Source organism: Euprymna scolopes, chromosome 41 (assembly GCF_053919585.1).
Source record: "Euprymna scolopes isolate OS-2025 chromosome 41, ASM5391958v1, whole genome shotgun sequence".
NCBI lineage: Eukaryota > Metazoa > Mollusca > Cephalopoda > Sepiida > Sepiolidae > Euprymna > Euprymna scolopes.
Genome location: NC_136522.1, coordinates 1,440,001 through 1,457,500, shown reverse-complemented (window position 1 = coordinate 1,457,500; position 17,500 = coordinate 1,440,001). Strand labels below are relative to the sequence as shown.

Here is a 17,500-nt window from a genome sequence, read left to right as displayed (position 1 = left end):
TGAGTAAAACCACTAAAAACCTTTCCAGATAGGTAGAAGAGTAATTTATCTGTACTTTGATAACATTTATTTGGTATATATTTGATTTTTGACCACTTTTTCGAATCTATGTGTATAGTAATACAAACCCAAGTTTTAAATATATTTCAAAGAAATAAATTACACCCGGTGCTAAAATATTGAAATTATCAATTATTTTAGTAAAAAAACAAACCAAAAAAACCTGTTGTGAAAAATGCTTCTAACTTTAAAATATTTGGAAATACTCAATGAAAAGTTTTATTTATTATTAAAAGAACGGACTGAAAAATATTCTCATATAAAAATTGTTTTTGCAGTTTAAAAAAATAAATAAAATGAAATATTCGACTTTCTTTGATAAATATAAAAATTCCAAAACAACCCACTTACTGTTATATTTTGTTAGATTAAAATTATCCCAATGTGCAATTATTATAATAATTATCCAAATGGAGAATTGTTTTTTCTCTTTAGTAGAATAAAAAACTTGCACAATCTAAGGCAACGAAAAATATTTTTTATGGCCATGTGGTTAAACACCGGAAACTTTCTATACCTACATGTTGATCAGGAAATGACGTCACGCTGTCATGTTCACTTGTCTACTCTCTCGGTAGCCTTGGGTTTACCCTCTCACACCATAGAAACACCTCCTTTAATAATTAATGCATATAATCTCAATGCAAAAATTACATAACAAAAACACACACATTTCATTTCAGTTACAAACCTATATTTGAATTTTAATGGACATATTTTCTTCAGAAAGAATATTAACTGCGTCATAAATACATTAACAGCTATATGACGTTGTTAAAAATCTCCCTCTCTTTAACAACGCAAGTTCCCCCACTTTTTTGAATTTCCAACATCTTTTTCCATTTCTAAAATGGAACAGCATCACACTTTTCACAAGAAAATTTTCATATATTTGTACTGGTGTTCTTGTTTTCTCAATTTCATTCATCCAGAGGAAGTTTTGAAATAAAGACGAAACATTGATGAACAGTTAATTTTATTTTATTTCGGACTACTAGTCTCATCTTATCTTTTTTATTTGGTGCACAACGTTTCGGCCAACTTCCTCTGGCCTTCGTCAGGTGGTAACCGCGACGGATAGGAACTTCGAATCTCCTAACTACATTCTCAGCCATCACTGCCATCCGTAGTTGTTGTCGTCTCACCACATTTTTGACCAATTACCTCTGGCACGCTTTGGGTGGGATTGAAACCGCTATCTTCAGACAATGTTTATCTGGAACCGTAGAGATTCAACGTCTCTATCAACTGCGCCATGTGTTGCATATTTAGTCTGAAGCACATAAAGGCCTGGCTGTCTAATTCTAGTTTTATTTCTCTAGTCAGGGAGAGGGTGTTACGAATATAGACTCCAAGCCCATGCATATGTCTGTCCGAGTCCTTATGGCAGAGTGGGAGATAATCAGGCATGTTAAAGTGTTTAGAGGGAATGGAGGAGTGAAGGTTAGTTTCACTTAATGCTAAGATATCCGGGGTGTTTACAAGGAGAAATGATTCAACATCATCTAAGTTAGTTCTAAGCCCACGGATATTCGTAAATGCAAGCCTCAAGGGAAGAGGCAGGTTAGTTTTCTTTGAGTTTGGTTCTGATTTGAACGTAATTGTCATTTCATTTTATTTAATTTAAAAGTTTCAGTTAGGGTGAGTGAGTGAGTGAGTGAGTGAGTGAGGGGTGCTGGACAAGTGGTTGTGCAAAATACCAGACATGCAATACAAATAGATCATCAGCTGTCCTCACCCACAGGATTGTGGCCTCAGGAAAGCCCACCGGGGATGAGTGCAGGGCCCCTTTGCATGCGTGATATGGCACTACAAACATCCCGATATTATACAACTGTTAATGGAGCAGCCACGCTAAGCGCTACCAAAGAGTTAGGGTTCCTGTACTATCAATCTGAAACAGCAGCCAGGAACTGTCAATCCGGTACCCTCAATCCATTAGGCAAAGTCAGCCCAGTCCAACTTCACTGACATATATGGTACTGAAGCACCCCACTGTGTCTAGTTTAGGGGGATGGGATGTGGCGGGAGCGGGGAAAAAGCAGCGTTCATTGCCCTAGTCAGGAAACAAGGTCAACCACTGGGTGATTCTGACGAGTCTTTGTGATAGTACCTCTACGCCTGGCCAATAGGCAAAGAAGGAGTATGAAAGCCAGGCGATAGACAGAGCCTATCTCCTCTTTAAGCAGTTTAGGTTTGCCAACTGGTGACTTATTTGAGTCACCAGCTCTAAGAAGGTTGTCGTCCACAACTGAAGAAGCCTCCCTCCCCTTGGTTTAGCTTCAGAGTTTTTGTTCTCTTAGATGGATGACCTGGGAAGATCTACTAGTCCATCAGCTCTGAAAGGGTTCGCCCTGTGCCTGGGTCCTAATACAGGTATTTCTGTGACCCTGCATGGGTAGTTAATAGTTAATTGGTTATTTAGGTATTTACTGAAAAATTTCACTTCTCAAAGTGGTTAAAAAAAGGACATTACTATGCTTTCCATTTTCATTTTTAATGGGAGAGAGGATAGGTAAAAATTCATGCAGTGGAAGCAACTAAATTTGTAACAGCATTGGTTTGAGAGAGACGAGTTAATGTATGGTTAGATATAGTTTTGTAAGTTTAGGAATATATGGTTAGATATAGTTTAGTAAGTTTAGGAATAGGATAACATGTTAGAGTATGATTTATTTGATATTAGAAATTAAGATTTGGTGCCCAAACTGAGTATTTAATACGACTGAAAGATAAGATATATGCTCAGTATAGATACAAGAGAACATTTGATTTGGAGTAGTTTGTACAGGTATACCTGAAAGATATAGGTTATGGCGTATTCTGTAAGTATAGTTAAATATAGATGGATGGATAAGTAGCATGTTTTTCACTGTATACGGATGCATGAAAATTTAGACATTGAGTAAGTTGCCTTCAGACTTCCAACGAAGGAGGATGGCTTCGCCTTTCTCTTAATATCCGGAAGTTTGTATTACAATGAGTACCGGTTCAGTTTGTGTAAAAATTATTGCAATACTATCTCCTATCAAAAGAAAGATATTAAGGGTTGCTGTTCATTACAGATCACTTTAAATCTATGTATAGGACTATGGCTAGTAAGTATTTACTTAGAAGCTTAGTTATGGGTTAGGAGTATAATCAAAAGCATGACTAAGAAAGCTTTAGGTGTTAATATGTATCGATTTACGAAAATCAAGTCTGTTAGTGTCAAGGGTTACGTCAATGGATTAGATTTAATGGCAACTTAGGAAATAGAGCAGTTGGTTAGTTTTTTTTTTTTTTTTTTTTTTACACAGTGATCACCACTTATCAAGGCCCGGAAGCCACTCAGGGATAAGGGTTATTGCAAGTACATTACGTTTGTGTGGAGATTTGATGAAGTGTTTACTTAAGGGGGCGGTTCATTAGGAATTTGTTAACATTGGACTTGAAGATATCCAAGTTGTAGTCTGGAGGGAAGCAGGCAGACGGAACAGAGTTCCACAGTCGTGCAGTTCTAAGAAAGAAGCTTTGTTCATGGAATCCGCGATTTGATCTAGGCACAGATATAGAGTGAGGGAAAATTTTCACAGTGGATTCAGCTAGACGGGTATTTTTCGTGAAAGATTGGCGAGGGGGACCAGGGATTGGAGTTCAGACGAGCACCTGCCATGAAAATAACGATAAAACAAGGATAGGCTCGCAACGTCTCTTCTGTGGGAGAGAGGTTCCAGGGTAGAGAAAAGGGCATCCCCCACTAAACCACAAAGTCTATTTTGTACTCTGTCAAGGCATGATAGGCTGTTTTTGGCAGCTCCTGCCCAGATATGGCAACAGTATTCCATCCTTGGACGTACTTGGCTTTTATATAGATAGAGAATTGCATCAGTAGTGAGATATCTTCTGAAGCGGTAGAAGGATCCCACCATCTTTCCAGTGACCTTGGCAACAGACTTGATGTACGTGTTCCATTTCAGATCAGGAGTAAAGGTCAAACCCAGAAGCTTAGTTAGTGATCAGGAGAGAGAGGATTTAAGTAACAGTACAAAAAAGAAAAAAGTTTGTCATGCAAAACAGACAAGGCAGTCATCTTGGAAGTAAAGTATCTATAGGATATACGTAGCATACTAGCAGCAGTATTTTTTGCGGTTTTGAGAGGAATAATAGGTACATAGTGTTGTGGTTTATTGCACAAATCCATAGACTAGGTCAGACACAAAGCACTTCTGATATTGTAATTGAGTTTATCTAATTTTTAAAAGTAGTTGAATAAAGTATTATGAGGTGTTCATCTTAGCTTAGGGATAGAATGAAAATTTAAGGTAATATTCAAAGTGAAATAAGGAATTAAATGAGGATTAGATACATGATCACTGGATGTTGAACTGCTCGGAAGAAATTTTTTTATCTATTCAGAAGAATGTCTTAGTGATATAAGATTTGAGAAATTAACAGTCCGAGGATACTGAGAGTAAGTTGTGAGCTGATGAGGATTCAGTATAGGCGATTAGATATAGGTAACAAAGGTGGTTATAGTTTAGTACGCACGTATTGTACATATTTAGTATACTGCTTAAGTTCTACCCTCTATCGTAAAAGGAAATCCGTTTGTAATGCGGTTGGCTAGTTTGTCAAGAAAGGAAGCATGTAAGGTTGTTGGAATAAAACAGAGCTTATCTAATTTTTAATGATATCAGTTTACAGATAATTGTACAGATTGATGAATTGCTGATTAAGGCATAGGAGCCCTTCATCCTGGTGTTTCGATGAAGTGACGGATCAAGAGGAGTATAGGCTTTATAGCTAGGAAAACACACACCTGGAATAGGTGTCCGGAAAGGAGATGGCAGTGTACGAGGGGGGGGGAGTCACTTTGATTTATTATTTATTTAATTTATTTTACCTAATTTTTTATTCTTATTTGTTTTGTTTTTTTTCAATTTTTTTTTCGCCTTACCATGGTTGATTATATTAAGTATCATACTTAAATAAAGTTCTACTGTCTTCTAAATAAATTAGCATAATTTGTTTTGATTTTTTTACCAATTCTTTTCTTACTATAGCAGTGATTTATTATTTAAGCCAGGTGAGATAGGATTGTAAACAGCGGAATAGTCTATTTTAAGTGGAGAAAAATTCTCTCTCTCTCTCTCTCTCTCTCTCTCTCTATATATATATATATATATATATATATATATATATATATATGTATGTATGTATGTATGTGTGTGTGTGTGTGTGTGTGTGTGTGTGCAAAGAAGGTGGGCTCTCCTTACCATGCTAGAAAGTTCACTCATTTGCGTTTCCAACATCAGGGGTTTATGCTGCAACTTTCCAGAGGTTGAAATCCAATTACGGGAGACCAAATCTGACCTGTTGTTCCTGTGGGAAATTGGCTTTGGCTTATCTGTTCTTTTAGACAATTTCTTGATTAAAAGTTATTCTAACTTAACCTCCAAACCTGACCCTCAAGATCGCCATGGACATGAAATATGTGACTACATTAAGAATGGTTTCACTTGTGGCAGGGACATCTCCAAAGAAGATCCTGAATAAGTGTTACTGAGTTGCACTTATTCAACACACAGCTTTCATATTTACCCTTTATTGTCTGCACAGTGATGAAGTCACTATCTTTGAGAGTATCATTGAGCAAATTGCTAATCTCTTTTTATGTACCAATTTCTCATAATTTATTCAGGCTCAAAGACAACTCGAGGACAAAAGTTACAGAGTTTGTCAAACATTCGTTAAACAACTTGAGGATTTGTCCATCCATCCAGCCGCAGCCAAGATTGAGCTCACTACACGAGTTTGTAGTGTAATTCAAATCTTGTCCGTAGCTGAATTCTTGATGCTTCCCCAGGACTATCACGGGTATTTTTTATTGTGACGCCATCACTAGATGGGTTGCCTACCATGGCTTAAGAGAGTCCCATCTACCCTCAAGAGAAGGATAGACTGCGCCAGTTTCTCAACCTGGTATTTTACCTTGCGGTACATACAGTGGCTCACTTTCCCAAATGGTCACCCATCTGGTACTGGCCAGCTCAACATTGTTTAACTTTGGTGATCTGGCAAGAACCGGTGTGTCAACATGATCGTGTCGTATATATGAGGATTTGTAACAAAGCTTAAACTGGTCCAAATTTGATTAACGTCAACAAAAACTTATTAGCATTAGACTTGCCAACATTTATGTTTGTGTAAATTTCAACATTGAATGGCTGATCTACTTAAACCAGACAGATGATAAATGGAAGTATTTCTTCGTGATCTGATCCGGATTGTTAACGAACCCACTCACATTCTGAATGCTGATGGACAATTTGCCTTCTAGATCTTTCTGAAAACTTGTTCTGAATTCTGTTCATCCTCTGTCCTGTCTCCGCTGGGATCCCCCCTTAGCTTGAACTGTGTCCGTTATAATTCAAACCTCTCTCGGACCTCCACGCCGCCTGGTACCCTCAAAACAAAAATAAATAAACCCGATTCAGCAAATAACATTTAATGCTAATAAGATTAAACTGATTTCCTTAAACAATTACAAGACGCCTCTCCAACCACTGTTATCCATAACAAATAACACCCTCACTGAGAATTTTTCCTTCAAACTAAACTTCAAACAAAGATATAAACTGGGACAAATGCATTGAGGACATTGTGAAGACTACTGTAAAGAAGGTGGGCTCCCTTTACTGTGCTAGAAGACTACTCACACCTGAGAGTATCCTGTACCTCTACAAATCTATCATTCGCCTATGCATGGAGTATTGTTGCTACATCTGGGTTGGTGCATCTATCACTAGTCTCTCCCTCTTGGATAGGGTCCCCCCAAAAATGTCTCCAATCTAATAGATCCGACTTTGTCAAGTAGGCTCCGCCCCTATTCCGTCGTTGCAGTGTTGCATCCTTGTGTCTGTTTTACATGTATTTTAATAAAATGTGCTCTGATAAGCTCATTGCTCTTGTGCCCCATTCATTTACACATATCCCCGACAGACCCGTTTAACAACAAAATCAACCCCCTTTACTGTTGAGGTCCCTAAATGCCAGAAAGCTTTCTATTCTAATAGTTTCTTCCTGCAGACAGCTAGACTTTGGAATTCCCTTCCTACTACCTGCTTCCCTGACTGTACTGATATGCAGAAGTTTAAATGTAATGTAAACTAACATCTTGATAATCTTTCTTAGGCATGGTCCCAATATGTAGCCCCTTACGTCCAAGTGGCAATATGCTTTGTTCGTGGTGAAAGTGAGTAATAAAATTTAAAAAAAAAAAAAAGAAAAAAGGGCGTTGGTTTAAAAGATTACTAATCTACACAAGCACCCTCCCTTTTTTTTTTTTTTTTATTTCTTTCAAATATCATTTTCAGTCATCAACAGTTGATGAGTAAATGCAAGCGGAAGTGGCGTGACGTCACACACAAGGCGATTCAAAATGGCTGCCACCGGGGTGTTACCTTTCGTGAGGGGCATAGATTTTACACGGAATAATTTCCAGGTACGTCTTTGTTTTTTTTTTTAACTTATCTGTGTAGATTTAAATGATAACCATACACACCCGGCCCGTGGTTGGATCGACATCTGTCTATAAGTGTCGGACAGTTTAAAATGCATTGGCAAATATCGGAGGCCGATCGACGCTAACACATCCGCTGATACCGTAATAATAGTAGTAGTAGAAATACAATTTGTTTTCAAAAATTTTTTTAAATTTATTTTCACCTTAAAACTATATAAATAATTCAGGAATTTTTTCCACTACTGCTTGTGATATTTTGTAAATACATTATCAGTTTAATTCTGTCGCGATTTCACAGTAAAAAAATGTTCGAATGACATTTCGTTGTTTTGATGTGTCAGAAGTTTCGTCTAAGGAAATGCCTAATCTTAGTTTTCATTTTTTACAAATTTACACAGTTTAAACCGAATTTCCTTTGCATATGTGTGTTTTATGTATCTATTTATTTTTTATTTTTAACCATAACCTAATTCAAGTTTTAATGTTAAGCATAAATAGATTTCGTTCGGTTCAAATTCTGTAAATGCCCCTATTTTGAAACCTTGTATATGTGCGTTTTTTTTTTTCATTTTTGAGATGAGGATGGATTATTCGTATTTGAATTCATCGGACTATTGTTCTCATCTTGAGTGTCATTTTCACAACGTCTCGTTTGATGTAATCTCCGACCTTCTTCTTGTTGAACTCGGGAATGTTTCTGTCAAACTCGAGAATTTGGATGGAATTTCGAACACTCAATTACTAAATAGACCTAGTATAGAATTGAACACGATATGGGAACCGTTAATTATAACTAATAGATAATATATACAGTAATATATGTAGTAACTTTATGTAGTAATAAATAGTGATATTTACAACGAGAAATAAAATAGGTTTAAGGCTCCCAAAATTCGTACTAGAATTGTCCGTGGCGCAGTAGAGTACTTGGAAAAAAATCAATTGTAAAAGTGATGTTTTCAGTCTGGGCGACCGAAAAATACAATTGCGAATTACTTAGGACCTCCATCTGACGCGAAGTAAATAAAGGGTTCCGCTCGAAATTCCATCCAAATTCCCGAGTTCGACAGAAACATTCCCAAGTTCAACAAGATACACCTGAAGAAGGTCGAGGGTTACATCGGCCGAAACGTTGCGAAAATAACACTCGAGCAGTAGCACTCAGTAGTCAATCCGATCAATCAAAAATAACTCGTTATATGTATGGAAAAAAAAAAAAATTGGTCCGTAAACTGCAGAAATATCAAAAATAAAAATATTCGCTTCCGATTTAGAATTGAATTTACGCATAGTGTAATTTCTTAAATATAAATAAAAATACTTGATAACTTTCCGTAATTTTCGATATACGCTAATATTTTTTAATAACAAGCATTGGCCTTTTTTTTTTTTTCAATATAGACAATAAAACGAAAAAGTGTTAAAACAAACAAACATAAAATAAATGGGTGCTCACTGCTCCTTTTGGTCAAGATCAAAGTGTAGTATCTGCACTTCCATTTCTTGTTCTCTTTCGGTGGAGGAGAAATCCTTCACGACTGAGACAATTTTTATTTTTGTACCTTTTCTCCACGTTAAAAAACGACCCTGGTGTCTAACTCTGTCCCGTGGGGAGGCATAGTAAATAGGTACTATAGCTTATGGCCGAAAATGGAGACGCCATTGTTTTTTCGGGCACCTGTCTTCTAAATAAAAGGGAGAAATCAATATTTTAAACTATGACCGAAGCATGAAATTAATCACAAAAAAAAAAAAAAAATCAAACTAAATAATGATTACTCCCGGAAAAAACTAATTACGACGTACGTGCCCCACTGCCCCAGCGGCCCAGCGTAGTATAAACATCCTCAACCTCCCCATGTTAAGAACGGCTTTCGAGGTTGAGAGGTGGTGGTGCTTATTCCAAAATATTTTTGGCGATAAACTGTAGTAATACCAATAAAGGTTACAAAGGCAAGATACTCTTACCTGGATAAATGTCTAATTTGTTTAATTTTCGATTTTTGAGCGACTATCGAGACTTCCCCAAATGACCGTCTAATGTAAACTATTTTTTTCTTGTTCTAATATAAGACTTGAGACTACTTTTGTTTCAGTGTAAATAAATACTTTAAACCACAAAAGACTTATTTGGGTAGGTAGAATAGTAATCTTGCCTTTGGTAACATTTATTTGTTTCTGGACCACTTTTTTTGGTTTGTTGCCTATACTAATAAATATATAACACTATAGTAAAACAAACCCGAAAATACATTTTATGATAATATATACATATATTTTTCAATATTTAATTTATTTGGAGAAACATTCCCAACATCATTTTTGATAGTATAGAGACTTATTAGGGTTTGGCCTTCGGGACAAGATCAAAGTGTAGTATCTGTTCTTCAGATGCTGCACTTCTATTTCTTGTTCTCTTTCGGTGGAGGAGAAATCCTTCACGACTGAGAAAATTTTTATTTTTGTACCTTTTCTCCACATTAAAAAACGACCCTGGTGTCTAACTCTGTCCCGTGGGGAGGCATAGTAAATAGGTACTATACACATAGATAGACACAAGCTACTCCTTGGCCTTTTTGGGCAGGATCAAAGTGTAAAGTCAAACATCCGGATGGACGCACCCTGGAATCGACTCGGGAGATCTGCGAGGGGTTTCGAGAACATTTCGAGAAGCGTTTTACGCAGCAGCCCGATCTTCCGGTCCTTGAGTTTAGCGACTATTTGGCCGACTCTCCCCGCCTCGAGGCGGCTAGAGCGGCTGGTTGCGAGGGCCGGGTGACGGAGCGGGAGGTCTTTACTGCGCTGAAGCAGGTCAGCTGTGACAGATCGCCAGGACTTGATGGTCTGCCATACGAACTGTACTTGAGGCTGTCGCCCATGTTTCTGCCTCTTCTGACGGATATGTTCAACCATTGGTTTGCTCAGGGATCCATCCCAGGGCAGGTGACCAAGGGAGTGATCACATTGCTGAAGAAAGGTGACGGGCATGGAGGGGAAGAGTTAGACGACTACAGGCCCATAACTCTGCTAAACACAGAGTTGAAGATTTTGGCCAAGGTCCTGTCGAATCGGCTGCAGGTTGTTATCGACGAGTTGGTTGAACCGGAACAGAACTACGCTGTGAAGGGGAGATCGATTCAGAACAACTTGCACCTGATCCGCACGATCCTAGAGGGGGGAATAGATGACAACACGGAAGCCGCGCTGATCAACTTAGATCAGTCCAAAGCTTTCGATAGGGTCGACCATCGTTTCCTGGCATCTGTCTTAGAGGCCGCCGGTTTTAAACCGGACTTTTGTAAGTGGATTTCCATAATGTATCGACCGCCCATGGCTGTCGTGTAAGTCAACGGAAAGCGCTCAAAACCCTTTGTTATCTCTCGGTCGGTTCGTTAGGGTTGTCCGCTGTCGCCCCTGCTTTATGTCCTGGCTTTGGAGCCTCTTCTCCGCAAGCTGAGACATGGGGAGGCAAATTCAGCCCTGCGCGGAATGGCTCTGCCTGGCGGCTTAGCTGCCAAGGTATCCGCGTTCGTCGATGATGTCACGATCTTCGTGTCGGGCTTCAGAGACATTGAGGTCGTGTCGGAGGAACTCACACAGTACGAAAGAATCACGGGGGCCAAGATAAACCGCAACAAATCGGTAGGACTGCGGTTGGGCGCATGGAGTGGCAACGCAAACCTCCCTGCGCCCTTCAGCTGGACAGATGGCCCGGTCCGGATCCTCGGCGTGTGGTTCGGACCGGGTCTCCAGCTTGACAAGAATTGGTTGGAGGTACGGTCAAAGGTGGAGGCTGCAGTCAATTCGTGGCTTCCTAGGAAACTCTCCTTAAAGGGTAGAGCTGAGGCGTGCGCCACTTACGTCTTTCCTCTCATCCTTTACCGACTGGCCGTACTTCCCCTGCCTGCACAACACCTAAAAGCTCTTGTCGAACTCTTGTCCTCGCTCCTTTGGGACAGAGGAAGACACTGGGTGAGCAGACAGGTCTGTATTCAACGTCCGTGTGAGGTAGGCTTGGGAATGCCGGACTTGAAGTGTCATCGAGATGCTGAGAGGCTGGCCTTCCTGAGCCACTATATGCAGGATGACCAACCGTGGCACCCCATGGTTACTGACGCCTTCCCCGACCTCGTTCTCGACCCTTCCATCGAGAGCCGTCGCAGGCCGCGAGGAGAATCTGCCTACATGAAAGAGTGCCGAGCCGCGCTAAAACGACTACCAAGGTCCAGTGACCTTGTGACTGCTACCCGTAGGGAACTCCACAGGGATCTAGTGAAGGGGGCCGCTGACGACCCGCTATGCGCGCGTTTGGGGTGGCAGCAGAGTGAGATCCGCTCCGTGTGGAGCTGGGCGCCAGGTTCGAGTCATCTGAACAATTCGGAGTTCTCTCTGACCTGGCGATTGGCCCGAAATGCACTTCCACTCAACAACATACAATGCAGTTCCGGGTTTTTGGAGTCGCCTGATTGTCTCCGTTGTGGGACAACAGCTGTAGAAACTACGAATCATGCTTTCTTCGATTGCCGCGAACTCCGCCAGTACTGGTCGTATGTCAGCGGAGTGACGGCTCGCATCGATCCTGAGCATCCTCGCCCAATTACTGTATCCAATGTTGTGGACAACGTGAGGCCGCCGTGGGACCGGGAAAGACAAATGGTCTACGTTACGATTCTGGCCGTGGCGAGAATGGTGATTTGGACGTCACGTCTGCAAGGTTGGCGGGGGGTGTTGTCTTTTTCTGATCAAGATCTGATCGCTTTCTTTAAACACCAACTACGGGTGAAGATCAGATGTGATAGAAGAAGGCTGCATCGCGCGGCATTTGACAGAAGATGGATACATGTGGCAAGTCTGTGTGTACGAAGAGGAGCCAAATTTGAATACGTGTTCCCCGCCTAGGTGTGGAATGCGCAGTTCTGTAAAGTAAAATTAAACAAGTAGTCTCTCAGCTAGCTGAGTGTGTGTTCCATCCCTCCCCGATTAGGAAGCCTCCAAGATCCCCATCCCCTCTTACCTGCAATTTTTGTTTTCACCCCTTCCTCTAAATTTTACCCATCTTGGAGAAAAAGAAATACAAACTAACCTCCATCCCTTACCCACAAAAATTTTCTTTTCTCCATTCACCCCCATCTAGAGGGCATCCCCACCTAGAGACTGACCCGCAGAAGCGAGGTTCCTTTTACATATCCTAGTGGAACGGGCAGTCTATCAACTAAACGGGGTTAGGAGGGTCCTACTAATCACCTTTTGTTTTTTCTTCCTCCGCCCTCGACAAAAATGAATTATTGTACCATTTTATTGTTATCTTTTTTGTTTTTACACGTCAATAAAAAATGTTTTAAAAATTGGGAGTTACTAGGACGTCCCCCAATATGAAAGGGTGAATGCGGTATTATGGTGAAAGAAGATACTAGCTGGGAGAAACTTTTGACTTTGTTTAGTTCTGGAGTGACAAGGATGACCAACGACCCCCAAAATCCCCCCTTTTGAGTTGGCCATGTGCCTAAGTTTTTTGTTCATCGTTGATTTTGACTGTATTTTTTAACATGAATAAAAGATTTAATATCTCAAAGTGTAGTATCTGTTCCGGCAGATGCTGCAACCTATGACTAGCTATGACTAGCAAAGACCAGATGTGGGGGCAACCCCACATGCCTGACCATTAACCAGCTCCCATTTCCCACCTCTCGGGAGCTGGTCCCCTTTTTCCCTTCCCCCTCCCTTCACTCCTCACATTAAAAATCGGCCTTGTGCCTAATTTGCTCTGTGGGGGCGCAAATAAATACCATCTGTTCTTCAGATGCTGCACTTCCATTTCTTGTTCTCTTTCAGTGGAGGAGCAGTCCTTCACGACTGAGACAATTTTTTATTTTTGTACCTTTTCTCCACGTTAAAAAACGACCCTGGTGTCTAACTCTGTCCCGTGGGGAGGCATAGTAAATAGGTACTATACACATAGATTCGAAAAAATTGTCCAAAAAAAAAAAATAAATAATAGATAAATGTTATCAAAGTCAAAATAAGTTACGTTTCTACCAAACTTGATACTTTTTTAGTGTTTTTATTTAATGTAACATGTTTATTCAGCTCGAAAAACATACAGGGTTTACTGATGTATTGGAAAATTAGAAATGGCGCCCGACTCTCTTGAACACGGTAAGTTTGGGAAAAGGAGTTAAAAATAAAAAACTATAAAAAATACTGTTAGAAACTCACTCGATATGTTACCGTGACATAGGTTGACATATATTCGGTGGGTTTCTAACAGTATTTTGTATAGTTTTTTTATTTTTAACTCCTTTTCCCAAAGTTACCGTGTGAAAGAGAGAGTCGGCCGCCATTTTTAACTTTCCAATACATCTATAAACACTGTATGTTTTTCGAGCTAAATAAACATTTTACATTAAATAAAAACACTAAAAAAGTATCCAGTTAGGTAGAGAAATAACTTATCTTTGCCTTTGATAACATTTATTTGTTATATATTTGGTTTTTGACAACTTTTTCGAATCTATGTGCATAGTAATACAAACCCACTTATTAATATCTGATTCTAAAGTTTAGGACTTTTCCTCAATTCTCTCATCTCTTAACAAATTCACATGTTTAATCTGAAATGAAGTCTTATGTGCTAGATTAGACTTTGAGACGCGATTTGAATGAATGCTAAAACGCAAATGGTTCTGATTGCTTACTGTCATGCTCTCTCCATTACTTTCTAAAAGCTAACAAGTTTTAACATGAAGGTGTTAACTCAAAGAATATTCAACTAATCTTTCCAAGCTCTAAAAAGTAACACATATATGTGAAAATAATAAACCAATGTCAACTTCAAAAAAATTTTTTTTTTTGTTGCATTTTCACCTCAAACGAAGCGCAGAGCCACTTTGATGTAGGAGGCTACTAACTGGGAAATAATTTCAGAGATACTATATAGGGAGTTGAGCAGCAAGATGTCTGTTTACATTACACTTGAACTTTTCCATGTTAGTACAGTCGGGAAACAGGAACCTGGAAGTGAATTCCAAAGTCTAGCAGTTCTGGGAAAGAAACTAATAGTGTAGAAGGCTTTCCGGCATCTGGCGATCTTTACTGTATAGGGGTGGAACTTTGCTGCTTGTTGGGTTTGTTGAGGGTATTTACATCAAGGGGGTACAAAGGCTTGTAGTTCATTGGAGCATCTACCATTAAAATACTTGTAAAACAGCTTAGCTGACAGTCTAGGACCAATTAAGTTAGCAACTCTTTTGAACCCTGTCCAGGAGCGAGAGACTAGTAACAGATGCCCCAGCTCAAATGTGACAACAATACTCCTTACATGGGAGAATGGTTGCCTTGTAGAAGTACAGGATACGTTCAGGTGTAACTAACTTTCTAGCACGGTAGAGAGACCCCCCACTTTCTTTGCAGCAGCGGTGGTGGCAATGCCCTCGATGTATCTGTTCTTTGTGAATGTTATGCCGAGGAGTTTGAACAAAGTACTTGAAATTCTTATAAGACTTGGTCAAGAAAATCAGTTTTCAACAGACTTTGTCAGCTGCACCTGCATGGAAGAACCCCCCCCTCCCCCAAAAAGTATTACTTGTTTTGATTGCACTATTGTTCTAATCTTGAGTGTTATATGTGCAATGTTTCAGTTGGTGTAACCTCCAACCTTCATCAGGCATCTTGGAAAAGAAAGGAGAAAAGTTGCTGGCTCTGTAGATTTTCAAGATGCCTGACAAAGTTTGATAGTTAAAATAGTGCCATAATTCACTGAGTTTTTACTATCATTTTATTTTAAAGAGGATATATATAAAAAATAATAGTAATTACACAATAAGAAGAGGAGTGAATTTCCTTTTAAGAATTAAAAAAAATATTAGGTTGGATAAAATATGTAATCGATTAAATCTATTGGATTTTTTGTTGATAGTGAATGCATTAACTAATAGACATAGCTGATAAGCAAATAAAAATTATATTGTATCTGGACTTTCTCCTGAAGGAAATATTGAGTCGAAGATGTAATTTCTGAAATCTATTAGAATTATTTTGTTTGTAACAAACATATTAATTGATTAGCAAATATTATAATGTATCTGGATTTTTCTCTTACTAATAGAAACATTGGGTTGGATAAAATATGTAATCAATGAAAATGATTTGAATTTTTATTTTATTTAAAGAATGCAGATCAAAAATTTATGTAAATGACTGGCTGGTCAGAATCAAATATTAGCGTGTGAGATGCGTTGCTATTTAGGTATAACTTGTATGTTCCGATTGATTTAATGGTACATTTTCCTTTTCAGACTACTTTTCCGAAAGATGTTGCTGAAATGACCGGCTTGAGATGGCTGCGGCTCAACAGAACCGATCTTGAAGCCATTCCAAAGGAAATCAGTTGTCTAAAAAGACTGGTACGATTTTAACCTTTGACCTTTTCAGATCTATTCATGAAACTTACAATGAGTGTTTTTTCTTGATTTGAATTCAAATTTTTCTATAAGTTTTGTAAAAATTATTCAAGAATATTATTTTTCAATTAATTTTTCATTGAATTAGTTTCATACCGACTGAGTGAGATATTTTTCATTGAAAAAATTGGCCAGTATCTGTGCATAAACAAAAACAAAGAAAATCACAAAACTTTCGTTTTGTACTTTCTGGTATTTTCCATAAACTGCCCGAGCGATTCCAATGATAGCACTGCTCTTAGCTATAAGATAAATCTCACCTGTCTGTTTAAATGTATGTATGTATGTTTGTATGTCTGCCTAAAACTTTCGAGAGAGGCGTTTGATCGTTTTTTTTTTTTTTTTGTTTTTTTTTCATTTGAAAGAAAAAATATTTATTACCGGTCGTTTCCACATGAAGCTACTTGACATATATTTGCCAAGCCAGCGACAATATGGTTGCTGGTTCTACACATTCACCACACATTGAAAGAAGTGTTCTCGAACAGACCCAACTGCTTCCCTTCCGATGTTGCTGCTTATCCAAACACAAGGAATGCCCACGGGTCCTACAATCTTGTTTGAAAGGAATCATTTTGTGACAGTCCGTGTTGTATTCCCCATGCAGATATTTGAAGACTTGTGTGGGATTGTCTTTCATTCGATGAAACGCCAGAGTTTGAAGATTCAGTTGCTTCAGTCATTCCTTGTAGGATGGATCATGCGGATTTGGGACCAATTTTGTAGCCATCCTCTGCACCACTTCTATGGTTCCAATGTCACGTATATATCACGGTGACCGTATTGATGTGGCATATTCTAACTTTGGGCAGATCAACTCCTTATAGAGAGACAGGAACATAACCCGGTCCATGTATGTAAACGAACAATGACATCTGCCAACGAACTTGTTAGCCGCAGCTGCTGTTTTAAGATTATGAGTCTGGAAACACAGACATGAATTAATGGGTATTCCTAGATTTTTTTCTACCTCTGTGGTTGCTAAAGAAGTTGTGACTATCATGTACTCATACAAATCCTCCCGTTTCTTGCCGAGATGTAGTATATGGCGTTTGTCTGGGTGGAAAAGTAACTGCCACAATTGTGACCATTTGAAGTAGATTGATAATGTCAACATATGGTTTTTTCCCTTCTCTTTCCTTTCCCTTCTCTTTCCTTTCCCTTCTCTTTTTCTTTCCCTTCTCTTTTTCTTTCCCTTCTCTTTTTCTTTCCCTTCTCTTTTCCTTTCCCTTCTCTTTTTCTTTCTCTTATCTTCCTGTAACATAGTGCAGATGAGTGCGTGGGGAAAAAGCAACGGGCTTGCAAAGAGATTAGCAGCAGTAGTAGCTGAAAAACACACATATGCAAATTATGAAATGTATACAAGATTGCGCGAAAAGGATACCATGTTCTCAGGAGAAGAAAAGTGCGGCATCGAGAAAAATGGACGTGTAAAGCAAAGGCAAGAAATGACTGGTTGCGGCCAGCATGAGGT

The 17,500-nt window shown here is 39.0% G+C and overlaps 1 protein-coding gene across 2 annotated transcripts in view; it reads left to right on the top strand.

Annotated features, from left to right (window-relative positions):
• Positions 1-7,418: 7,418 nt before the first annotated feature.
• Positions 7,419-17,500, top strand: part of LOC145266298 (protein flightless-1 homolog) — a 146,948-nt gene continuing 136,866 nt past the window's right edge. For both annotated transcript variants that reach the window (XM_080121848.1, XM_080121847.1), the window contains exons 1-2: positions 7,419-7,546; positions 15,862-15,969. In XM_080121848.1, coding sequence (XP_079977974.1) covers positions 7,484-7,546; positions 15,862-15,969 — 171 coding nt within the window. In that variant the 5' untranslated portion in view covers positions 7,419-7,483. The remainder of the gene's footprint in view (positions 7,547-15,861; positions 15,970-17,500) is intronic.